General features: G+C 43.3%; 1 protein-coding gene across 3 annotated transcripts in view; it reads right to left on the bottom strand.

Annotated features, from left to right (window-relative positions):
- Positions 1–26,115, bottom strand: part of PIAS3 (protein inhibitor of activated STAT 3) — a 58,709-nt gene that overhangs the window by 20,393 nt on the left and 12,201 nt on the right. For 2 of the 3 annotated variants that reach the window (XM_007432335.4, XM_007432333.4), the window contains exons 2-10: positions 22,523–22,988; positions 19,688–19,772; positions 17,779–17,829; positions 16,190–16,280; positions 12,412–12,546; positions 10,296–10,401; positions 8,887–8,960; positions 6,835–6,995; positions 4,319–4,455 (exon numbers count right to left, since the gene is read on the bottom strand). In XM_007432335.4, coding sequence (XP_007432397.1) covers positions 4,319–4,455; positions 6,835–6,995; positions 8,887–8,960; positions 10,296–10,401; positions 12,412–12,546; positions 16,190–16,280; positions 17,779–17,829; positions 19,688–19,772; positions 22,523–22,985 — 1,303 coding nt within the window. In that variant the 5' untranslated portion in view covers positions 22,986–22,988. The remainder of the gene's footprint in view (positions 1–4,318; positions 4,456–6,834; positions 6,996–8,886; positions 8,961–10,295; positions 10,402–12,411; positions 12,547–16,189; positions 16,281–17,778; positions 17,830–19,687; positions 19,773–22,522; positions 22,989–26,115) is intronic. The other variant, XM_025169263.2, reaches the window with a different exon arrangement.

Genomic DNA, 26,115 nt, shown 5'->3' with positions numbered 1-26,115 from the left:
TTCGGGGGGGGGGATCCTCTTCCATAGAAGGGATCTATAAGCTGCCGGCTTTCGATCTCTGCTTGTAGATCCCACTCTAGAGCATTGTGTCCATCGGAGGAATTAGAGGGGGTTGGATTATTTACAGGAGGTCGCTGCCTGCTTGTTAGGTAACTGCCGACTTTCATCTGCTTTGTGGGCTTGGATGTAGCTTGCATTGCAGGATGTGTCCGGTGTCTCTTCCTTCTTTTTCCCATGACGACTGGCAGCGTCCTGAGGTTTTCTCTACCCTTTCTATACGTTGAGGGTTCCGACAGGGCAGCACGAGGCTGTCACACTAAAAGCATGGGTGGAGGGGTAATTGTAAAATAAAATAAACTGGTATTTAAAACAATAGATTAAGAAAAAAGATGATAAAAAAATATATTTTGGAGAAGCTCTTTACAGCAGTTGCTGCCTCATTGCCATCTTGGCTCCCCCCTAGTGCGCTGTAGGACTGTGTTTATTTTGTTGAATCCATTCTTAATTTTTGACGCGAGATAGGGGTGACTGTTGATAACAAGTGAACGCTATATTGCAGGAAGGGAGGAATATATTGAAGGAAGGGGAGGGAGAAGTGCATTTTTCAAGAAATTAATGGACTTGTCCAACTTAGTCTGACATCAGTCTCTCCCTCCCGCATTTTTTCCCTGCAGTTTCCCTGTAGTTATTTTATCCCGTTATTTTAAATAAATGTTGTGCATGTTTATTCAGTTATGTCTGAGAGTTCAATGTGGCGATTTTTGAAGAGGAGGTATGAGAGAGAAGAGTAGGATTCTAGAACAGACAATACCGATAAATTTAATGATGATAATGATAATGAAGAATTTAAATCTTCTCAGGCATTTCCCTGCACTGGTACATCAACGGACTCACAAAAAAAAAGTCTGTTTTTACAATGAAAGCTATTTATCAATAGGTTTTACATGGACTGGTGATCCAAGCTGTTCTATTCTGTTGTGGCTCATTTGAGGCAAACAACTTACAAATGCAGCAATGGCTCCAGCAAAATTAAAAAGTCACTAAACTACAGCAAGTAAATGTTCTGATTATTTTAAATGGCTACTGGAATCACAGAACAGAGTAAAGCTTTTGTTAATAAAATGAAAGTCAATAAAAAAACCCCAAGAAGCAAGTTATTTAGTAGCAGAACGTATTACACAGCAAAGGAAAAGTCATGTTTTGGGTGAGAAAGTAATTGTGCCCACATATAAAATAATAGTGGGAAAAATGCTAGGACCAGATGCAGTACAAGAAATGGAAAAGGTCCCACTATCAAACAGTACAGTAAGTTGGCGTATTGATGACATGTCACATGATGCTGAAGAGGTTTTGTTTGAGTTGAAGGCAGAATTACAAGAGTATTTTTGAGAAAATAGTATTCCACATTTTGCTGAGTGCTTCGAAGATGGAGAATGGCTGCAGAAACTAGCATACTTAGTGGACATCTTTCCTTTCATGAAGCAGCTGAACAAATGTCTGCAAGGCACTGGAGAAAATGTTTTGCCTTCAGGTGACGAGATTCTTGGATTTAAAAGAAAACTGAATGTTTGGAAAACTCACGTTGCAAAGGGAAATACTGAAATGTTTCCACTGCTGCTTGGGCTTGAGAGTGAGGAAGGATACCAGAAAGTCTCAAATCTAATTGAAAACCACCTGGAAGTACTGCAGAAAAAAGTTGATCAGTGCTTTCCCTCCCTTTCCACACAAACGTATGACTGGGTGAGGGATCCTTCCTCTGCACCTTCTGCCCAGCCTGAGACCTTCACTCTGAAGGAAGAGGAAGAACTTTGTGAGCTGCAGTCTGATCGTACGCTCAAGATGGGATTCGCTGGTCTGCCCATGGACAAGTTCTGGATTTCTGTGAAAGAGGAGTATCCTGCCACTCACAGGAAGGCACTGAACATTTTGCTGCAGTTTTCAACTTCTTACATGTGTGAGCAAGATTTTTCTTACTTAACAAGCAACAAAGGCAGAGACAGAAATTGCCTTATTTCGGCTGAAGATGAAATCTCAAGTTTGGCCCTGAATTGAGTATTTGTGCCGCAAACACAAGCGCAGGCGACACATTAAAGAGGTAAGTTTCATTCTTGACTTTTAGTTTGAGAACACTGTTAATGTCCTGGTCATCTCTCAGCCAGACTACTGCAATGCGCTCGACATAGGCTGCCTTTGAAGAGTATCTGGAAGCTACAGCTGGTCCAGAATGCGGCCGCATGGATAATTTTGAGTGCCCCAAGAACGGCGCATACGACACCTTTACTACGCAAGCTGCATGGGGTCCCCGTCTGCTTCTGGTCCAGTTCAAAGTGCTGGTTGTCACCTTTAAAGCCCCACATGGCATGAGTCCAGGTTACCTGTCTTACCCCCGTCACAGCAACCCGTCCCACCCGGTCAGGCAGAGAGGGCGTGTTGCAGGTCCCATCAGCGAGAGAATGTCGACTGGCAGGGCCCAGGAGGAGAGCCTTCTCTGCCGTTGCTCCCAGCCTTTGGAACACCCTCCCCCCAGAGGTGCAGCAGGCCCCACCACCCTACCGGCCTTCCAGAAAAAATTGAAGACCTGGCTCTGCCAGCCTGGGTGGGGGGATAGCAACTATACCCAATCCTGGGGGTGACTAGTGCCTCAGTGACACTGAGTGATCTCCAGTTATTTTGGATCTTTTTATTTTGTATTTATTATTGTAATTTTGTAATTTTAATTGATTTTAATTGTTTAGTAAACTACCCAGAGTCGTTTAACAAGATGGGTGGTGACAAATTGGATGGATGGATGGATGGATGGATGGATGGATGGATGGATGGATGGATGGATGGATATATGCAGGCCTACGCATGAAACAAATGTAATAAATTTGTAACTTCTGGCCTATATTAGAGCCTGAATGCGCAGGGGTTCCCTGAGGCCTGAAAAATATTTCAAAGGTTCCTCCAGGGTCAAAAGTTTGAGAAAGGCTGGCTTAGATTTATTACCATGATTAAACAAACCATGGCACAGTGCAACTTAGCCAGTTTTTATGGCATGTTCAAAAGACACATGAGGTTTAGAGTATACTGTTGTACAATATCCTGCATTTGGTTACTGGATTGTTAACCATTTTCAGGTTTCACACAATGCAATGAATCATAAATAAACGCAGGAGGTTAGGACTGGGCAACATGTAAAACCACAAGAATACTCATCAAGCATGTTGTATGAATGCACTTGCTAGGTCTTAACTGACCTGGTTAAGCATGAACAGCAAATCCACCCTTGGTCTGTTGAGTTCAGAATTGCCTGTGCTAACTGAGTTATGTACCCACTGATTTAAACTGGGTCAGCAACATGGCTTCCACAGACCAGGACATCTGCCACCCCACAAAATTAAAATATATATAAAAAAGAGAAGCCAACATCTTCTGGGCAATCTCAAGAAACCAAGGTTTTTTGTGTTTTTTTTTTAGAAAGCAGCACACTTAGCCATGGCCAGACTATATGCCAGACTTGGTCTGACATGGTTGCCAGTCATTCCAATAAGCCATGGGTTATTTTAACCAGGGTTTTGTTGACTAAGCCACAATGGCTGGGTTCACCCACCATGCTGAAACACTGTGTGGGTTGTTCATCTCTGGCTCCATGCAATGCCTGAATCCAGCCACTATCATTTGCAATCCATAGCTTATGTCTTAACACTGCATGTGAAGTCAGCCATTGCGGTTTGGTCAACAAACCCTAGTTAAAACAAAACTTGGCTGTGTGTGACTGTGAACCCCATCAGTCTGAGTGTTGCAGAGCTTTCCTGAAGTTGAGGGCAGAGTTTTTCCAGGATAGAAAGTGATGCTGAGATGAACCCCAAACCTCCTGCAGGCAAAGCACAGGCTCTACTGTTGAGTCACAGCCCCTCCTCTGTCTTCTCTTAATCTGAGGCAGCTGGTGGGCAAACCTTTTCCTGCAGCAAGACATGGAGAATGTCTTGAGAAAAGCTCTGCCTGCTCTAACAGTTCTCTGTTGCCCATATGCCAGTGTGCTGCACATTCATGAAATTCTGACTCAAGGCACAAAATTCACTGCCTCAAGAAAGGGTGAGAGTGTTTGACACAAAAGAGAAGTAAAAGAAGAGGGAGCCACCAACAATTACCACCACAGTTGCTCAGTGGAACCTCCATGTACTGGAGCAATCTGCTGCAGACAAGCTCGCTGATTTGGAACCTCTTACAGTAAGGAACACATTCTGCTCCTGGCACTAGAGGCTCCCTATAGCCAGGGCCCTCCTTTCATTCCGGAGGGCAAGAGCCACTGCTTCAAAGCTGAGCCTTCACCTACCTTCCAGTCCATTGTATGCTGATGGTTGGCAAACTTCCTGATTCTCCTTTTTGGGTTTCATGGGGCACCAGGAACCATCCTCCATGAACTGAATTTCATCACAGTCCGTAACAGAGTTAAGGATCTCCATGAACAGCCTGGGGGGGGGGGGGACAATGGGAGGGGGGAGAAAGAAATATGCCCAGGAGCAATTCAGAACAGGGACAGTTGATGGATAGCACTGGATACTCTGGGAGGAACTGAGTTTGAAACTTTCCTACCTTCCAGAAACCACCTTGGCAGGATTCCCACTGGATGCCAAGTCTTAAGTCCCCAACAGCAGGCCAGTGTCTCCCAGGAGAGCTTCAGGGGACACTCATCGTCTTGCAAGGTGTGAGCCATACCATCTTCCCCCAATTCTATTTTTTTTGAGCCCATATCTGAAAAGGTTGCTGATCCCCACACTAGGCTCCCTTGAGGTTCCTTGGGTTTGGCTTCCCAGAGTTATATGTAAACCATGGTTTAAGGCATGAAGCCAGTCAAATGTATGATTTGATGCCAAGTGCAGGTATTTAGAGTTGATAAATACCAAAAATACCAGATAACCAGTTAAGTAGTAGGGTATGGACACAATTAACTGTTTTGCTCTAATAATTCATCACCACAGTGCCAGTTTTAACACAGCCAATGAAATTTGAGGGTGTGCCCTCAGAAACTCAGTAGCCACCAGATCCTGAGATGCATCCTATGCCCCTAACCAGCCTGGCAGAGAGAAGAGGGATTCCTGGAGCAGGTTTTCTGGATATTCAGGAGGCATCCCCTGAATTCCTCTGAGCAGCCTCTTTTCCAGCCCATTCGAGCCTTTGGTTTTTCTGGACTCACAACAAACATTTTCTCTTCAGAACTTCTTTTTTTTCTCAATTTTCCTAACTGTCCTCTGACAACTGAACCTGAAAATCACTGAAGAATTCTGAGCCTTTCCTCGGAAGGGCAAACAGATTCCCTGTTATTCTTAAACTTACAGGGTTGAAGTCTGCTTACAGTGGGAATGCAGTTAGCAAGGACTGAATTTTAATTATATTTTTCCCTAATCTGAAAATAGGTTTTGCTACCCTTTATATCTTGATTAGTTTCCATTTTACCCTACGCTATATTTTATACACTGCAATAGCTTCCTCTCATTAATTATTTTTATTACATTGTAAATGATTCATTTATGGCTTAATTGTTACAAAGTATACGGATCTTATAAATCCCATTTCTACTCAGTTTGCATATTATTTCAACACATTTTAAACAGATGCTTTGCAATCTTAATTCATTGGCCTCCTCCATCAGCTTTCTGGAGAGCATGGCTAAAAGAAACGTGGTGTCTCAAAGTCACTGGGAAAGCCTGCGTTGTGCGATACTGTTGAAAACAAATGGGGCTACCAAAGAATCCTGACAAGTTTCCAGCTACAACAGCCTAAAACTGTGTTTGGCCCGTAGAATTATAAAAAACATGCATTCTTCAAAGAATTTTTCCCCGGAAATCAAGTGCACAAACCAGGTTTGTTCTTGTCCAAATCTGACCACCCCCAAGAAGAACCTAGACAACCAGGACAATAACAAATCCTGTCAGTTCAGCTCCAACTTCATGCATATACAGTGGTACCTCTAGTTACGAACTTAATCCGTTCTGTGACTCTGGTTGCAACTCGAGTTGGTCTCAAGTCGAGGTAAATTTTCCCATAAGGTTCAATGTAAATATGGTTAATCAGTTCCGTCCTCCGAATTTGGTCGCACCCCGAGGCAAATTTCCCCATAAGGTTCAATGTAAATATGGCTAATCCGCCCTCCAAATTTGGTCGCACCCCGAGGTAAATTTCCCCCATAAGGTTCAATGTAAATACGGCTAAACAGTTCTGAAACATATGCATTTTATTTTTAAACCTCAAAAACCTTCCAAACGCCAGAAAAACCTTCCAAACGCTACAAAACACACCACAAGCCTCACCAAACGTCTCCTTGCTACCGCGATCTCGCCCACAGGAAGCCGCGACTGCGTGGCAGCAGGGAAAATGGCCACGGATCCGGTTTGTAAGTAGAGGCAAGTTCGTAAGTAGAGGTAATTTTTTGGGGCCGGAGCTGGTCGTATCTTGAAAATTTCGTAAGTAGGGGCGTTCGTAAGTAGAGGTACCACTGTATTTTTCATTTCCATCCTATACACAGATCAAAAGCACTATCTTTCAAACTTTCCCATTCTCTGAATGTTTTGCTGCAACTCCACAGTTTAGGAAAGAAAATATAAAAATAATGCATATATTTTGGGGAAAGGTACAAAAATCTAGATTGGGCAAAATTATACCCCCCAAAAAGTTTGAACAGTAGATGTTCAACCTTCCTTTTTCTCCAAATCTAAGAATGGCACAGAGGCAGAGTGACCCCAGCTCAATCAAACACACAGAGGAGCAGCTCATCGATCCCCAGATAGCACCTTGTGAAAGGGCCTAGAGCCAGCATGAGAAGAGGGAACCTGAAGGCCTCCTCAGCATTACCCATCAATGATCAAGCCCTCATATGGAGCCTTCTTGTCACAGACGGGGCAAGTCCAGGTGGGCTTCTTCTCATTCATCTGAAGGTAGAGGGCTGCGTCGAAGCACTGGAGGTGGGTGCAGGTAAAGGCACGGCAGGGAACGATCAGCCTCATCTTGCCCAGCTGGAGGTGGGAAAGGGATGGGAAGGGTGAGTTGCCTGGGAAGGACAGAGAACCCTGCAGTGGGTGTCCCCCAAATCACTACCTGAAAGTGCAAGTGTGCCTGTGCACGAGAGTTCACCCTCACCCGTCTCCAAGAACAGCTGTCTGGAAAGCATGAAGCTTGTCTGGAAGGGCACCCACCTGCCCCAAGAAAGCATAAAGCAAGCAGGGTCTCAGGGAACTGTCAGGATTTTCATTCTCATGGGAAAGGATTCATCCCGTTATCTTTACAACAATAACAAATAATATTTTGACTACAGAGATCATGTGAAAAACACCTGTTATTGTGTGTTGTGTATTGTGCTATTTACTGCCACCTATTGGCGTGTGTATGCTAGTTACCCAGTGGGGGTGGCATAGAGCTATAATACAAGGGGAGGAAAATGTTCATTCTCTCTGAGTAGTTGTTAGTTGTTTTAGTGTTAGCCACTATGTAGGTTTTATGGGCTACGTAGTTGTAACAAAGTACCAAGTAGTGTACCTCTTCTCTAAGAGTTCGTAGCTAGAGATTTTGTTAAGCTTGTGTTGCTAATAAGTCTTGGATGCTACCATTAAATGAGAAGATGTGTTTTTCTTTATATTTTGTATGATATTTGCATTTTATGGAATTTTGCATTTTTATCAATAAACACCAGTTAGTATATATTTTCTGACTGGATTTCTTTGGGAAACAAGAAATGGACATTGCAATGTGTTTGCTTTCATGGCTAATATTTTCCTGGAGTTTTTGCTGTGCTCTGCACAAACAGGAGTGTTTGTGATTATCACTCTGCCCGACAGGAACATCCTACCACACAGAAGGGAGGTAGACTTCTGGACAATCAGGGCTTTGAAACCTGTGGGAACAGCCAAGCCCCCTCCCAACATTGCATCATCACCCACACTCACGTTCAAAGTTTGGTATGTGCTCACCATCCCCAAAATGTTGGGAACTCCAGCACATTCTAGTTACAAATCACATCAAGACCTAAGACCCGATATCGTTTCTTTAGCTTGGTATGCTCTGCAAACTTAGCCATTCTGGCCTACAAACAACAAATCATTGCTTAGCCCAATGCTGGGCCCAACCATTGTGGCTGGTGAAACATGACTAATGGCTGGGTTTCACCATTCCTAACATGGTCAGAGGGGCAACCCACGACCCTTTGTCTACGCATATTCCTCAGCACTGAAGAGATTTGGCAGCAAAATGGGCCAAATGTATTTCTGGCCCCACCCCCAAATAAATGGGAAATTAAAAGCGGGAGGCACCAGGGAGGCAAAACACTTGCATTTCCACTTTTAAACCCCTCAACAACCCCCCTCAAAATAGCCTGAAACCATTCCTCCCCAGTTTTGCTGCTGAATTTTAGTGGCACAATTTTGACCCCATTTTATGTTTGGTTTTTTTCTAAAGGGCAGAAATGAGCATAGTTTGCCATCTACCCTCTGCCTTAAAATGTAAGAAAAAGAAAAAGAAAAAGAAAATAGGCTGGAAAACAAACAGTGATTCAAAGAAACCATGGCTTACTATGTTACGTGAAGACCAGTTTCAAAATAGCTCTTGTTGGGCAGAGAGGCAGGCCTTATGTGATCAGGAGCCCTTACCATTAACACATTTCTGCTCACCCTGCTTGACTTCCCAAAAATTTTGAGTGATTCCCTTTTCCCTTTCTGCCTTCTCCTCCTGGCCAAAATAAAGCTCAGAGAGAAGTTTCGCCTCACTTGCTCCCTTCCCCAATATATAGGTTTCTGGGATGGAAAACAATCCAATTGTAAATGCATTTTATGGGGGTTCTCTTGGTATTAAGCAAGTAAGTCTTTTTTCCAAACCTTAAGAAGACCAACAGTGAGCATCGTTATTAGACATTACCGGACACATGAGCGACACTCGTAAACTCGTGGTGGCGATCTCACTGTCTGGATCAGCTGTCAGCTTCTCTTTTACTGCAGGGAGAAAAAAGCTCTCTTAATACTAGGCACAAATAACACCCAGAAGGGGAAAAAAGCATCCATAGAATATTGACGTTCCTGAGTTCAATGGATTCTTAAAAGCAGATCTTTTTTCATTTCACACAGAAGTCCCAACAAAAGTCAGGACGCTTGAAGAGCAATCCTTTTTGAAATGTGCCCACCCCTAAAAGTTAGGCCTTTTACTTTTTTTTAATATGGGGGTCCACAGACACCAGTTAAGATATTGCAGGGGCTCTGAGATCCGCATTCCCAACCCTGATGTTTCCATCTTTATTTTTATGTTATTATTGTTGTCTTTGTTTTAATGTGTTCATCATTCTGATTTATGATTGTTGGGCTTTTACTTTCGTACTGGATATTTTAATTATTTATTCTGTGTATGCCACCAAGTGTTTTTGATTGCAATAGGATAAAAACATATTGCTTAGCTGTTCATTTCTGCTCCCGTTGTACATGCAAGAGAAACAGAAGCAAAAATGAAGGTGCAAAGGTTGGAAAAACTTTGGCCAACACACACTACATATTTGCACATGTGTGATTCAGAACTGATGCTGCTATACAGCTATCCCTGCAGCTGAAACCCAGAGCATGGCATTACCGAATTGAGATGGCCTGTAAGAACGGGCAGAAATGCAGGCAGATCCCTATATACTGCAGAAGTAAATAAATCGGCACGTCATGGGAAACCACCTTGCACGGATACCGAAGCTTGGGAGTAGGGTGTGGACAAACCAAAAATAAATCTGGTGTCTTAATCTTGGAATAAAACAGCCACAGGTGGGAAATTATGAATGTTCTGATGGAACAAAACACTTCAAAGGTTCCCCTTGAGAAAAAAAGGGAACTTGGAACAAGCCCTCTTATACTCTTATTTTGGACCCAAGGCTACAAAACGTTAGCTGCCATTCAACTGTTGCTCCCAATCTTTGCTATGGAATTTTTTTTAATGTTCTAAAATAGTTTCCCTGGTAAAATATTTCTAGCTTTAGAATTCTAGCATTCATCACACACTAATTGAATCTTGAGTCCCAAAGACAAAAATGAAAACGCAAGGGCTTGTTCTGGATTCCTATTACTCCTAAATGCACTGAAAAGAAACGTGGAACAAAACGCCCGACTGGGGGAAAAGCACGGGCTGTTTTGTTCCAAGCTGGGAAAGGAGAAACTGCCACTCCGTGCTTGGAGTACCTGGCAGCGGCCCCTCAGCTGGTACGAATCAGCTGCGAGACCCCCAAGGCCTGTTGGGGGCAGCTGGCTGCCACGATCCCCAGGCCTGCTGGGCCAAGACTCAGAGAACCGGGGACTCACTCAGGGCTCGGGAATGGTCAGGGTTCCGGATGCCTTTTGCTCTCAGTTTCTGCAGCAACGTCACCGAGGTCAGCTGCTTCACCAGGTAAACAGACAGGGAATAATTCTGGAGAGAGCAAAACCAGGATTATGTCACAGCCATGGAGAAAAAGAAATACATTTATTTATTTAAGTAAGAGACTTAGCTCTGACTCTCGCATGTTGGCTGATTGTCTATTCCCTGCTCCTTTCTGGCTACTGGCAGAATAACTGTGATGTTGCAGATTGTTAACAAATATTTAAACTGTGGAGATGTGAATGGTGAGTCATGGAACACTTTTTTGGTTTTTTTTAATAACCACTGCTAGGAAAGAAATAACACATCAGATCATCAATGAAATGGAACAGCTATGACATAAGGCACATGGCAAAGGGAAGGGGAAGTGTGTTGGCTATGTTGAAGGAACTACAGTTGGCAATTTAAGCACCTCTGGTCTGAACAACTGAATTCTCATGCTACGAAAACATCTGTATTCATCAGAAATGCACATTCTGAGGCACCAGAATAGCTCCAAGTTGGAATGTTAAATGTGACAGAGGAAGGAAGTATTATAACTATGTCAGGAAAGTAATACTCTTACATTAAATGTTAATTAAATATCATTTATATTACAGTGAAATATAATCAAGTTTGGTTTTTCTTTCCACTCCTCTTCAGTGGAAGGCTTCCTTGGTACACCATCCAATTGGTCCTCAAACAGAAAAGGGTGCATAGTCCCAAAGGGCACAATGTGTAGAATATGACCTCCAAGTTAGTAAGTAGCAGGGGTGTGAACAGAAAATTTCATGCAACAAACACGGTGCAGCTTGGAGGTTTGGCTGAACTTTCTGGGCAGACTGGGGCTTGACTGAACCAAAATCTGGAACATCCCAGCTGTTCCAAGTTTCAATAAACAACATCCGGAGGGGCAGGCTCTTCTCTCCAGTCCTCCTCTGTATGCCGTATTGCGCTGGACTGCTTGCTAATCTTCCTAGCACCTTCCCTTCCCTCCCCTTCACCAATATCGCATGCCACTGTCGATGGCTTAGTCCTCTTCCTGATTATCTCCCAACCTGAAAAACCTGTACCTGGAACATGCACATTTTGCTTTGTTCCTAGAGAAAACACACACGTTTCAGTCCAAGCACAGACCACCAGAAATTGGCTGTTCCACAAACAGAACAATTTGCACATGCTTATTAAATAGTTAAGAGTGCAAAACATAATGAAAATAATCCAGTGGCTTCCATTTAGTTCTTAGACCCTCTTGAAAGAGTTGGATTTAACCCTCCAAAGAAATCCAACACAAGGAATTTGAAATGGAGACTTTCTCCCATACAAAGCTACCAAAATGGTCAGCTAAAGTTCTCTTTTCAGAGAACTCACTTTCAGATATTGGTTGGGTTCACACAACCCAGTAAATCTCAGCTAACCAAGCATAAATTCTATATTCACAGAATGTGTTATGCCCAAACAATTACATTTGTAATTTTCAATATCGTAGAAGACCACCACTTGCTATTATTTCTTCCTCCTTCCTCCTTGAGGAAATTATGTTTCAAGAGTCAGGCCTCCATTCACATCCATGTCCCCAGTTTGCTGTATATGTACTTCATGGGCTCACCCAACACAGATAACCCTAAACCCAGGGTAACAAAACATCACTGCCACATTCACAAGATAGGTGATACCTAATCAAACCAAAGGTATTCTGTAGAAGATTCTGAATTTATATAAGTGGTATTGTATTTTGAGATCAAAAGGTCCCTTTGTGAAATTAAAACAACTCTTTCAAGTGTTGAAAAATTGTTCTTGCTTAAAACAATTATTTTAACTCACAAAGTGTTTTGAAATTGAGATGATTCTAATTCATAAACATTTTGCGCACCCCAGGTTCTGAATTCACACAATAGCCTGATTCATATAATCGGTGAAGACGACACTGGCTTTTCACAACACGCCGAACCAAACAACCCAACTCTACTCATTCTGTGCACTCCCGTCACAGCCATTTTGTGAGTGTCCCCACCACACGCAGGCCAGACCCGCCACGGTCCCAAGAGGCTATCCCCACTACAGCTCCAGAGCCATTCTTACCCTGCCAAACTCAGAAGACCAGTTCACCACAATTGTGTTGGGGACTGTGGCTGAGAGGCGCACCAAGGGGGTGATGTTGATTGGTCGACTGGGTCGCTTGGGCTCTGCGCCGTTCTTTGTGGGGGGAAGATAACCCTGCATTGGTAGAAGAGGACATCTGCAGTCAAGCCTACAGGCCTTGCACCGAGACTACAACAGGGTTGGCACCCTCATAACCAATTGCGTAGGCTGGGAAGATACTGTTTGCTTCACCATGGTTGGTTTGATAAACTACAATGGGCTAAGCTCAAACCTGCATTAAGCCACAAACACGCCACACTTTGGCTTGGTGTGATGTGTGGAATCACCATCAGCCATGGTCAAATATTCCATAAAGCCAAAATGTGGTTTTAAGGGAGGCCACCAGACTTGCAGGAAGACAAGCAATTAATATGTTCCAGATTAAGTATAAAAAATGAGTTGGATGAATAGAAATATTTACAGAAACTTTGGATAACTTGGCTAAAAGCATATTTTATTACCATGTTTTTAAAAACATGAGCTTACTCATAACTGACCAACTTGGTTCAGTAGCATCTTGATTATAAAAAGCACCTTAATATATTATAAATGGCTTAAACACTTCAAAGCCTAATTTGACCAGGCAGGGTTTGTTTGTTTATCTATTTATCACATTTATATAGTTGCCCATCTCACACAAAGCGATCCTGGATGGCGTACAACAATTGAATAAAATAACAAAAACAATCATTATAAAAGATTTAAAAAGTAATTATTAAAATGCAACACTATCAAAAACTTTAAACATTTCAAAATATACAAACCCCATGGAGAGAGCAGAGTATCAACCATAGCGGAGCCATCTAAGAATTGATCACTGCTAGAGCCCATTCACACAACACTCCCCAGGCCGCTTTTACAAGTCAGGAGGGGCATGGGTCTAGGGAGCAGGTAGCTGAGCTCACAGCTCGAAGGACCCTGTCCACTTCCTTGGGTCCAACAGATTCAAAACATTCCCAGCCAACTGGGCAAGACTCCACCCCAGGCAACTCCTCTTGACCTGCAACAACACTGGTGTCCAACTGTGACTCCGAGCAATTTTATCCGACAGATGCTGAGCAAATTCCTCTGCACGCCCCTGTAAAAGGTGTTCCAGGCCCCTTTTACCCAAAAGGGCTACAGGGCAGCAATCTGCAGACACAATAAGGGCGGAGGAGTACTGTCGCTTTGCCACCCTTACCACCACAAGATAGGCTTTAACAGCAGCTCTAACCCGTGTCCGGTTGAGCTCGACCTCAGTTGAGTGCCAGTGACGCTCTAGACATCTCTTCTCTCGTTTTATCTCCCTCAGCTCCTCCATAAACCACGGGGAGTGACGGAATTCACAGGAGGGAAGAGGCTGCATGAACGCAAACTGATCCAAGGCCTCAGCTGCCCCCTTATTCCAAGCAGCAACCAAGGCTTCGGATGGACCATACAGCAGACCAGCAGAAGGGACCCCCAGCTCCCTCTGAAACCCATCCAGGTCCATCAGTCTCCAGGGGCGGACCAATCTAATGGGTCCATCCTCCCTGCAGTGGACAGTGGCGCTAGAGAATCCCACTGTAATCAGGGCGTGATCTGACCGTGACAAGGGGGACACCAAAAGCTCCCCCAATTTCAGATCACATAGCCACTGCTCCAATAGGAACACCAAATCTGGAGTGTGACCACTGTCCCATGTCAGGCTCTGGAGGACCTGAGATAGGCCCATGGCCATCATAGTGGCCATGAACTCCCGAGCCACCTCCAATCCCACTCTGAGAGAAGGCAGACTGAAGTCCCCCAGAACCATAAATCTGCCAACCCCAAGATGGAGTCAGGGAGCTCAGGCAGGGAGGTTGCTATGCAGCAGGGAGGCTGGTACAACAGCAACAATCCTGATCGATTCCTGGAGCCCAACCTAAGGAATAGTCTCTCACATCCGGGGACCTGTGGGGCAGCGCTCCTGAAAGCCGTACAGGATTCCCAGATGACAATCACAACATCCCCACCCCTGCCCCAGAGTCTCAGCTGATGCCACACCCAAAACCCCATTGGACATATCTCAGAAAGGGCTACCCCCCACCTTCCGAACCCAGTTAGGTCTCAGTAATTCATGCCAGGTCGGCCCTCTCATCAATGATTAAATCATGAATGAGGGAAGATTTACTGCAGACCAACCAGGGTTAATTCATGCTGCACTAAACCTGACAGGGGTTGTATTTAGCACAAGGGCCAAGCGGACCATGATGGCTTGCTCAAGAAACAATCTGGGTTTGGGGTATAGAGACCCAAATGGGCCAAAAGTGACAGGTGCTGCCCTTCCTATTAGCAGAAAATGTTATCACATTGCAGGGGTATAGGTAATGCTGGTAACCTCTTACTAAAAAAAGCACTGAGAAATGCCTGACCCTAATCAACTGTGGAGAGCATAAAAAACCCAGAGCTCAGAATAAGGCGTGTGCATTTCCTTTTTTTTTTTTAATACATTAAGGCAGATCAGTTTAGGAGAGATTGAATAAATTAGGGCAGATGGGTTGTGTCAGGCCCACCTCCTGCAATTTGGTATCTATGAATGTGTTGGGATAGCAAGACTCAACCATCTCTGACAGTTTGGATCTGCAATTTCCGGAATTCCAAGATGCAGATGAAATGTTCCTGGGAACTGGAGTTCCAATCCAATAGGAGGGCACCATTTTCTTTATTACATTTGTGTCCCACTTCAATCTTTTTAACTCTCATGGCTTACAGAGTAGGAAACAAATATAAAACATCTACAGTAAGCTTAAGAACATAAAGCAAAGTATCATAGTGAAATAATAACAAAATAATAAATAAAACAAATATATAAATCTCCACAGGAAGACCATTCCAGAGGACTGGTGCTGTCATCGAAAAACAGCACCTCCTTGCTCCAGTTACCTTTATTTCCCAATGGGGGGGGGGGCAGGGATGTAGGAGTAGTAGCTAGTGCAGGACTTGTAGCAAAGGTGTAATATCCAAAAGATGGGAACCCATCAGCACACAGGCTGCTACATTCTGGACTAACTGCAGCTTCTGAGTGGTCTTTCAAGGCAGCCCCATAGAAAGCGCATTGCAAGCGTCTAAATGGGTGGCACAGATGGCAGGAGTTACTGTAGCCAGATTCTTTTGCACCAGTTGGGGCTGTATCTAGTGTGCCAGCCAAAGCTGTGCAAAGCCCTTCTAGCCATGGTACTTTACCAGCAGGAGCTGTGAGCCCAAAGGACCCCCAGATCGCCAACCTGCTCCTTAGGCATAGGGCCTGCTCGTCCAGAGATGCCAATGGAGAGCTTCAATGGAGAGCCAGGACTTCCATCTTGTTGGGGTTCAGCTCCAGCTTGTTCTGACCCTCCAGGCACCAGGAGAACCACCTCTCCCCTACAGCCCAGGGTGGTGATTAAAGTTGGGTATCTCCTACATACTGATTATACTGCACCCTGAACTGTTGGATGGCCCCACCCAGTTAAAGAGCAGGGGGAAAGGAGTAACCCCTGTGGAATCCCCTAACAAAGAGGCTACCTGGACAACCTCTCTTCCCCACCTACAACTGAGTGAGCCTGCCCACTGAGGAAGGAGCAGAACAATGCCTCCCATCCCCAGTCATCTTGGGGAAGGCTGAATCAAAACAGTGATCTACTGAGTTGGGGTTTGCCTCATCTGTCTGGATCATCCCAGTTGAACTATTCACTTTCAAGCATGGGAAATAGGGAGGGAAGAGGAGGAGAAGTCTACTCACGGGCAAAGGACAAAGCTTCCCATTGATTTTAACAAATAAATTGGGAGGGAAGTAATCCTCTTGTGGGCAGCTGGTTTCACATAAGCAAAACCTGTCAAGATACAAAGACAAGACCAGGGAGGTAAGTGGGGGGAAATGCAAAAAAAAGGCAGCTGGGAAGGACAGTTTGAGGCTCCTTAAAATTATACAGCTGAAATCCATTATGAAGGCACTGAACGGTAACAGCACAATAACCCTAACGCAAAAGACATGATTTGCTGACAATGTCAGACTGGGGGACTAAAATCGAGCAGTATGTAGAAATGGCAAAATTGACAGAATATATCCACAACAGAAGCCCAACTAAGTTTAAGCAAAAATGGTCCCTTACATACAATATATCACAGAGCAAGGCAGGTTTAGATATCTGAAATATGGTTTTTTGACTCAAATAGAAACTAGCAATAATTATTCATGTTAGATACAAAGTTCAAATATTTAAACTGTACCTGTGGTTGAGGATATAAATGGAAGGGGAGGGGAAAATGCAATTTATTTTTTACTTTTTTAACCATGGTTTTCTTTTTTTAACTTAAACATAGTAGTCTTTTTGTATTATCTTGTTTTTTTCTTTCTTTGTATTCCAATATTTGCCTTTTTCTATATTTGTATTTTAATATTTCAATAATACATAAATATATGTATATTTAAAAACCCTGTAAATATGATGGGAAATGAAGTGCCTGCTAAATGCCTAATACAGTTAATGTACTAGTAACAACTGAATTGGACACCCTCCCCCCATTCAACTATAAAAGCAGAGGGAATTCTGGACTCAGTCCCCCGGCAATGTCCGACCACTGCCCTGCTCTCTGTGGTCAACAGCATCCTCCCTACCACAGAAAGATTGTTCCCCGTTTGAGATTTTCTCGGTCAGGTTCCTTTGCAGGGACCCTCTGTTGAAATCAGGATGGTAATCATTCTGGACTGGGGAGAAAGAAAGAAGCAACTGACTACATCTTCTCAACCACACTGAACTTTGCATGTTTGCTATTGTTCGTAAAATAATGTTGCTCTATGCATATAGAAATCAATGGAGATGCTGTCCGGAACCGTGGAGCATCTTTGCAGAAATGGAAACCCAGGGACTAAAATCTTGCTTGCCCTTCCTAAAACTAAATGTTGGGAGAACAAGGTGGTTATCACACAGTTAAGGCCAGACCTTGCTCATCTGGTTCCCCAACCTTAAACCCATCAACCACAATTCCTTCTCTACCCAGCAAGGATAATGCAAGTTGAAATCCAACACATTTGGGGGTGTTGGGGGAAAATTAGGGAAAGGCAGACTCAAACACACAGTTCTTTGGGCAAAACTGACACTGAAACCAGAAATGGAATGGCTTTGTCAGCAGCTGGAGAATTGCTACTGTGATTACCCAAACGGCTGCTTGCTCTGCTTTATGTGACTAATTCAGAACTGACACTGAGCCCTCTGCCAGTGCAGAAAGACTTGGTAAAAGATGAGTCAGGATCTCTCCTGACTCTATAGATACAATAAGTATTTTGCTGCTCTTCAAAGACAACATTCTTTTAAGTTAAGCTCTTCTTACCTCAATTGTACCTGTACAGTATAATCACATTTGGCACCAGGTAAGATATCCCTGGAGAGGAAAAGGAAAACAAAAAAAATTAAATTTGTCTGGAAAAATAACAAAGCAAATGTTAGAATTCCATGTCTATGTACACATAAAAATTAGTCCTCTAGCCCACTAGATGAACTTCTGAAAAAACAGCACAGAATGCTTGTGGACATTCTGACAACCAACAGGTAGGGTCAGCCACAGGACGGAGCTAATCAGCACTGCTGTAAAGGAAGAGAAGGTGTGTTGACTTCCAGAAAGATGGGGAAAAATGTTAGTTTTTCCCTGTGGCTGTTTTGAAATTCCAGGGCCAATATTTAGTTTGAGAAAAATAAATGAATTAAGAACCAAAGTGAAGGAGTCCATAGAAGGTACTCCTTAAAAGGCAGTTGTGGTAATGAAACAGCAGGCCATTTCTTCTAGTAGCAACAGCACAGAGAGATACTCAAGGGATTTTGCAGCAAGCAAGCGGGAGCAGCAAGGCTCTCATTCTGGCCAGGACTGGCAGCATTGTGCCTGAGGGTTGCCCAGGCAGACTAACCACACACCCTTTATTATTTTTAAACATAAAAACAATAATAATAAAATGGCCTAAATGGCCTAAATTTTTCAAAAATTTTGAGGTATCTGATTCTAGAAACCAATTCTAAAACAATTATGACTCTTTCTCTGAGATTTTGTAAGAAATCTGCATTGTTCCCACATGGCTTTCAGAATAATTTTCCTCAACATGATGCCCTCCAGGGGGTTGGAGCTATAAATCTCAGAATCCACAGCCACTAGCCATTCTTAGATTTGCAACCTTTTTTTGCCAGTTTCTGGCAAAAAAAAACATCCATTAGGGAGCTGGATTCGCTTAATGACATGATTTGCTTAACGACTGTGGTGATTCACTTTACGACCATTGTAAAAATAGTCATAAAATCGGGTCTGGTCACATGGTGACTCGCTTAACAACCACCCTGCTTAACAACCAATTTTCCAGTCTCTATCATGGTTGTTAAGCGAGGACTACCTGTACAAGAACTTACAAGAAACACATTTTTAATTTTATTTATTTCACAGAGACTCCAGCTTGCGTGAAGCAAAGGCTAGAGACGCTCTCTTTCAGGCAAAAATTTCCATCTAATTCTTGTTCTAGTAATGGACTGGTCTGGTTCTCACTGCAGATTGGGGGTAGTTGCTTTTTCCCCCCTCATCTTGAGGAACAACATCCTCTGGAACAGGATCCCCCCAGACATATGCATGGTGCCCACTCACCTGAGGTTGTGGAAGGCCCTTAAGACCTGGATCTGTTCCCAGGCCTGCGATTAGTGTGTCTGTGGAGCCCCTGTCATGTTTTTTGATTGTATTGTTCTTAGTCCAGGCTGTCACATTTTGTTTCATGTTTTTAACTAAAACAGTTAAAATATTCAATATTGGATACTGAAATCCACCCAGAGTTTATTGGAGTGGGTAGCCATAATAAATTTAAATAAATAGATAAATTTACTGAAGAAGGCAGGCCTTTTCAGTGGTTGCCTCTCCTAGAGAAGCATCCCCAGTGCCAAGGAACGGGGGAAGGTAATAAAACAAAATACAGCCATATCCTTGGCTGTAGCCATGAAGATATGAAAGACAGCGCTGGCCGTGCCTCACCAGGGGGGCAATCACTATTGCTGTCATTTTTAAGCTTCAGTCACTGCTTTTTCTGTTATTTTATTTCTCATTTTATTCCACATGTTTATGTTTTAATGCATGCTTGAAGTGTTGTAAATTTTTACTTTCTAAATTTTATTGTAAACTGCCTTGATATTTTTTTCAACAAGGGGTATATAAATATTTTAAAATAAAAAAATAAAAGAGACTTATTTCAGCGGGGAAAAAAAGACCTCCTTACCTAGAAGTGAGAATCTGTTGCACCTGCTGAGGAGTGAGGGCAAAAGTGAAATGTGCTTCCTCAAACCTCTGGCTGTTCACTGAAGCTGCAACAAGAGAAACACAGCCCATTAATGCCTACCCATTGGATTTTGAGGGATGCCCAGAATTACACCAAGCCGGCCACCTTAGACATTCCCTTTGCTGCTATGATGAAACTGGTCACTCATGATGATGATAGAATGTAAGGGTTGGAAGGGATCTTCAAGATCATCTAGTTCAACTCTCAGCCCTCAATAACAGCATCCCCAATAGATGGTACTCCAGCCTTCATTGAAAGAAAGTTCACTCTTTCCCAGAAAGTCTGCTCCATTCTTGAACACCCCTTACGACTAGGAAATTCTTCCTTCCTTGTCATTTAAACCTCTGGTTTCTTGGCCTGTCTCCTTGAAAGACTCTGAGCAATTCTGCCTGCTTTCTACAGGACAGGCCTTCAGGTACATGAAAATGGCTAACCTGTCTCCCTGCAGTATTTTCTTCTCTAGTCTAAACATACTTCTAAGCATACCTCAGTTTTTATTTTCAGATTCCCTATAACCTTAGTTGCTATCCCCAGACACAGTCTGTTTTCTGTGTCCTTCTTAAAACGTGATGCCCAGAACTGGATGCAATATGTGCAGAATGGCGAGGAATAAGGACATATCTTGATTATGACACTCTACTTTTGCTGAAGCAGCAGAATTCTATTTGCCTTTTGGGCATCACCCTATTGGCTCATGTTCAGTTTGTGATCCACTGGATCCAACCCAGATCCTTTTTGTATCTACTGCCATCCAGTACAGTCTCCCCAATTCTCTCCTTATACATTTGATAGGTTGGGCTGAGAAAGAGTGACTGTCCAAAGGTGATTTAGACTGTTTCCATGGCTGAGGAAGGACTTGAATCTGCATCTCCAAAATCATAGTCCAGGACAGTTTGTTTTTGGGAGAGGGGACAGCCTGCCATTCTCTGGATGTTCTGAAACACCACCCCTGAAGAGTGTCTGTGGGAAGGGACGATTGTGGAGCTTTAATGCCAAACATCTGGAAGTCACCAGGCACCTAGTGCTGACCTTAGTTAGGATTTTTCAATAAGAGAGATAACAAGGTTTTTAAAAATTAGCTTAATTTGCATCTAATCTTCAGGCTGGGTTCATACCAAAATGGTTAACAAGGTCACAAAAAGACTTGGCAACTATATTCACACAACCTGCTAATTTGATCAGTTGTAAACTTGGGGAGTTTGGATGATTTAGCATCAGCCCATTTAGGCAATTTTTTTCCCAAGATATTATACAAATCCAGGGAAGAGGTCAGAACTAAGCACACAAAGGCCATGACTGTTTTCACACATCATGTTTCATATAGTTTCTGAATGATCATTCTAGGTTTACCCAATACATTGAATCATAAACCAATCAGCTGGCCTGGGTTCCCACAATATACTAAGCCACAAAAAGAAAATGTCAACCTACTCAAGATTTAAACAAGCTAAAGACTTGTGTTGTCTCACAGTCGCTGACAAGATTTATCAATTGATTACGCTTATTATTATCCTGCCTTTCAGGACACAACCCTCCTAAACTGGCTTACAAACAAGGCAAACAATTATAGAACAATGTTTATTTAAAACAGAGATCTCCATGATCTGCCTCATGAGTATTAGTGGCCCTGGTCCGGGAGGAAGGAGAGAATGCAAGCTGGAAGCTCACAAGCCCAAGAGCTAAAATGATCCAGCCAGCTAACCCCAGAGGTTCAATTTCACTTGAAAGAGACCCAGCCATGTACAAACTATCTGCGCCCAGCCAATTAACCTATTTCACCTAACTTGTCCTCCAAGAAAAAGTGGGAGAGAAAGAGTGGCTGAAAAAGCAAGCCTCTCCATTGCAGAACTCCCTGCCAAAGAACACACCATGCCACCTCTGTCACTGCCTGCCTGTCAATGGGAAAAGGGCTGCTGGTATCCTGAAGTCTTGCCAGGACCTTCCTGGTGAAACTTTATTTGGATATTTCTGGAGAAAGCAGACGGAGACCCTCTGACCCAGTTAGAGTGACTGTGTGCCATGAGAAAAACCCTTGATTACTTAATTTATTTATTTATTAATTCCTGCGTGCCGCTCTGAGGCAGGGTATAAATCTAATAGACAGATGTGGGACTGGCAGGAAAGGGCCTATGAAAGGGCAGGGCATGCCACTGTATATAAACAGAGAGCAAGCCCCACTCCATTCTAGTACTGAAGATGTTACCTAGCTGGGTAATGAAACGTTTGCAAGAAAACCACCAAGCTCAGAGAACCCCAAGGATTCCACAGCCTATGAATTTGTCCAAGCCCCTTTGTAAAGTTCTGAAACTGGAAATCTGGTCCACTCTTCGCTGAAGTGCCTCTCCCTGGGCATCAAAATGTTTTGTAGCCTGTAAAGAAAAGTCAGGCAGGCTATACCTGCCAAAAACTAAATTCCCACCCATGAGAGTGATAATATTTTGGCAGTGGAAGATAGCCAGCTTCTGATGGGAAACTTTTTCTAGCCTATCCACTCCCTTTGTTTGCTTGCACTGAGGAGGCCACCTATGCCCGCGGCCCTAGCCACAGCACTCTATTCTTCCTTTCTGCTGCCCTTGAAACCCTTCTGGCCATGACTACCAATAGCTAATAACCTGGAAGGCAGACTTTAAAATGGGTACATCACAGTAGGAAACCTGCAAAAATCATTCCCCACACCCATATGTGACCCCCCCAACACCTTGCAGCCCTCAGCAACCCTACCCTGAAATGTTAAGCACAGCTCAAGCCGCCGCACGGCCCACTCAGAACACTCACCCAAAGTGGTGGGCTTGATGAGTTCGTCATAGACGTCATAAAAGGGCAGGCGCCGCATCTTCACGTCTGGATGGACAGGGTGGATGGGAGGTGACAAGTGGGGCACGTCAGCCTCATGTTTGGGCCCCAGCATTGGCACAGGAGGCAGCATGCCGGCTGGCACTCCAGACGCCACCGCTCCATTGTCGTAGGGCAGGTGGCACATGGCGCCCTGCGTCAATGCCGTGGCCGAGGGCAGCTGCCCTGCCTGGAGGTGAAGCATGGATAAGTCCGAAGGGGTGAGGATCTTCCGGGGAAAGCGCCGCCGGTACAACTCCTTGATTTTCATCTGAACGGCGGAGCTACAACCTGACTTCAGCAACTGCAGCGCCTTGGTGAGCAGCTCATGCTTCCGCCCACTCTTGTTCCGGCCAGCAAACCCCAGAAGCACTTGCAGCTCCGAGACTCGAAAGCTCATAACCATGTGCTAGAGGAGAGAAGTAAATTAAATTACAATAAAACAGATGCTGACAGCTCTGGAGGAACCACCATGGCTACCTGACACCTTAGTCATGAAAAAAAAAGGAGCCATCCACACAGGAGAAACAGCAGGACAGTTATCCCAGACTAAGCAACTCCTGGACTGAGGACGGAGGTGGTCAATGTATCCCTAACTCCTACAATACCCCTATCTTTTTAAATGTAATTTTTAAAAAGGAATTTCTGCAAGGAAAATATTTCACCATGCACATTCAATTCAAACATATTATTATTGTTTAACTTGCGCATTTTCACAAGATAAGGAACCAAGAGGCTGTAGACCTCAAGGTATTATTGTGGGGCTTGAATACAATAAGACTCACACATCAAGCTCAACCACAGGGTGTTAACTACATCAGTTGGTTGGGCATGCAAACACAGTAAGCGAAATGTTAGCAACCTTTTCTCTCCCTCCTTTCAACATCCGATCTCAAGCCTTTTATAAATCATGGCTTATAAATCTCAGTGAGTGGTTCAGAAATCATGCTATGCTAAAATCAAACCAGAGTAGACTATCAGCACCTTACATCCTCCAGATATGCAATTTCAAGAATTTTCCAGACAAATGGCCTTGACAGGAATTATCGGAGTTGTAGACAGAATGCATCTAGAGGGTGGAAGGCTGGAATAAGTTGTGACAAATGAACAGCACCAGCAGTTGGAGCTGTTTGAAGACACTGTATAAACCAGAATGCCAAACTGGAGCTTCCAGGAGTTGGGGGAATTAAGGAAACTATTTTTCAGAGACAGAACTCACAGCTATGGAATGATGGAAGAGACGGAAGACCTGGTAACAGCAGAGGACCAACAAGAAAAGCAAAGGCAGGGTGGTAAGAGGAGAAAAAGAAATTGTGGCAGCAAGCCTTCTCCCCTTTCCTCCCAAACCTAGGTCAGGAATTGAAATCTGAAATGTTTGGGATAGTTTAAAACATCATTAATGGAATATTTTTGCTTTTCTACTGGAAAGACATTCACATTTTAAAGCAGGTTTTAAATAATTGGTGCTAGAACAAAATTACATCTGATATCAAGGACTGCAGCCCTGTGAAATTTGAGTGGACTATTAAAGAAATTCATCCATGGAGAAAGTAATCCAAGTACTGTATAGCTACAGATAAAGGAAGACAATCTAGAAGTCTGACAAGTTATTTTGCTCACAGAAGAGGGGCTATAATTTTTCTTAAAAGCAGTTTTGATCAGAATTAACTTGTGCAGAATAAGAGCGTATGTGGACACTAGGCTATGCAGCGCTTCAGATCTAATTTGGAAAAGACTCTTCAGGTTCCTGCGACGTGTTAAAATCCAAATCACCCATCTCCATTTCAGCCTCGCCTTGTGTCCTATGCAATCCAAACCTAAGTTATGTAAGTTCATGGTGTGATAAGAGCCCCCCCAATCTAACATTCTCTGGGTAGGCTGGTTGCATTGGTTGGGAATTACTCAAGGTGAAGTCCAACACATCTGGAGGGCAGCAGGTTCACTGTAAAGCTCCTGCCACTGAACTGGAGCCACATTCACTCAGCCTAATCTTTATGGGGTTATGCAAGAAGAAAATGCAAAGGAGGGAAAGTTATGCATGCTAGCATGAGCTCTGGGGAGAGAAAAGGGGATAAGTTATTATTCCTTGGCATAAAATTGAATACAAATCTAGTTAATCAGATAATTGAATTTAGCTGCATCTTACTTCAATTACTTGCAGCCTCAAAAACAGGCATTTTTACTCCCACTTAATTCAACAGAACCCTAAACTAAGTGGACAAAGATGTTTTTATAACAGAGGTAAAACCAAACACCCATGAAGTATATATCAATCTTCACATATATTACCTTACAAGAGGTTTATTTTGTGAATTTTTCCCCCTCTCCAAAGATAAAGATTATCCTGCTTTTGATAATCCCAGAAACTATTTTGCTTAAAAGCCCAGAAAATAAGCCCTCTGTTTTTCTTCTATAGGATGGGCACCTTCACTCCACTGAGCCATTAAACTCTTGGACCAGTAAGACTCAACATGTTCCTGCAACATACTGTAATTTTAAAAACAAGGGAAGAAATACCCAAACATCCCTGAAAAACCCAGGTGTAAAAGAGGCCCAAATTCAGGCCCCACTGCACTATCACCATTCCCAGTCCAGCCCTTGACACCAAAGGGTGCCAAGCAATTATATCTGTTATCATTATTCCCAGAATCCTAACAGAGTTATCATTTCAAAAACTTTAAATGGAACAGCTGGAACATTATCAACTTTACATTTTTAACATAGTGCAGAAAGAATTTGGCTTATTAACAGATTAGGAGCATCATTTGTCCTTGTAATCAAAAAACATTGCATGCACCTTCAATTATTCCTAATATTTTCATTCTTTTTCCTATAGCACAAACACACACACAGCATACTCAGGTTCTCTCCATCACGTCATGCCTCTAGTTCCCCCCTACCCCGCCGCTGAGGCTTGGTTGAGTCAGCTTTAATGCCTTCAAGATCTATGTTTTGCCAAGATGGACACCAGAACTCAGTAATGGGAAAAAGAGACAGGTTCAGACTTTGACATGTCTGGAGGCTTACAGGTGGCAAACAATGGAAAAGACCTTTCTGTGCATCATGAATGAATTCTCCTTTATATGAATAAAATTTAAAATTATTGCATCTAGAAAACCAGCATGTCATTGGAAGTGTTCATTTTCATTTTCTATATGCAAGGAAAGATGGCTTAAATATTTGGACCAGTAGTTTGTTGGGTGTGCATGGTCAGAATAGCTAATTTTAGCTAGGGATGTATCAGCAGACAGCAGCTCGTGAGTTAAGAAGAGTTGGGCCTGGCTAACCCTTGGGTGGGAGACCATCAGGAGCTTCCGGACTGTAGGCTTGACTGGGAAGTCAATAAACCTCCTGGAAGCAAATAACTTCCAAAATGTTTCCAAGAAAACTGCATGGAGTTGCATGTCAAGGACTCAAGCGCATCTCAAGCTTTCCTTCACTTGGTGCTGTTCAGGAGATAGAATTACAATTCCCAGAATTCCAAGGTAGTATTCTGGGAATTGTAGGCTCAGCCCACCTGGAGGATTCTGAATCAA

Source organism: Python bivittatus, unplaced genomic scaffold (genome assembly GCF_059951505.1).
Source record: "Python bivittatus isolate LINGU-HERP-01145 unplaced genomic scaffold, Pbiv_v1 ctg000660_np1212, whole genome shotgun sequence".
Taxonomy (NCBI): domain Eukaryota; kingdom Metazoa; phylum Chordata; class Lepidosauria; order Squamata; family Pythonidae; genus Python; species Python bivittatus.
The sequence above is the reverse complement of the archived record's forward strand: the minus strand, read 5'-3'. Positions and strand labels throughout refer to the sequence as shown.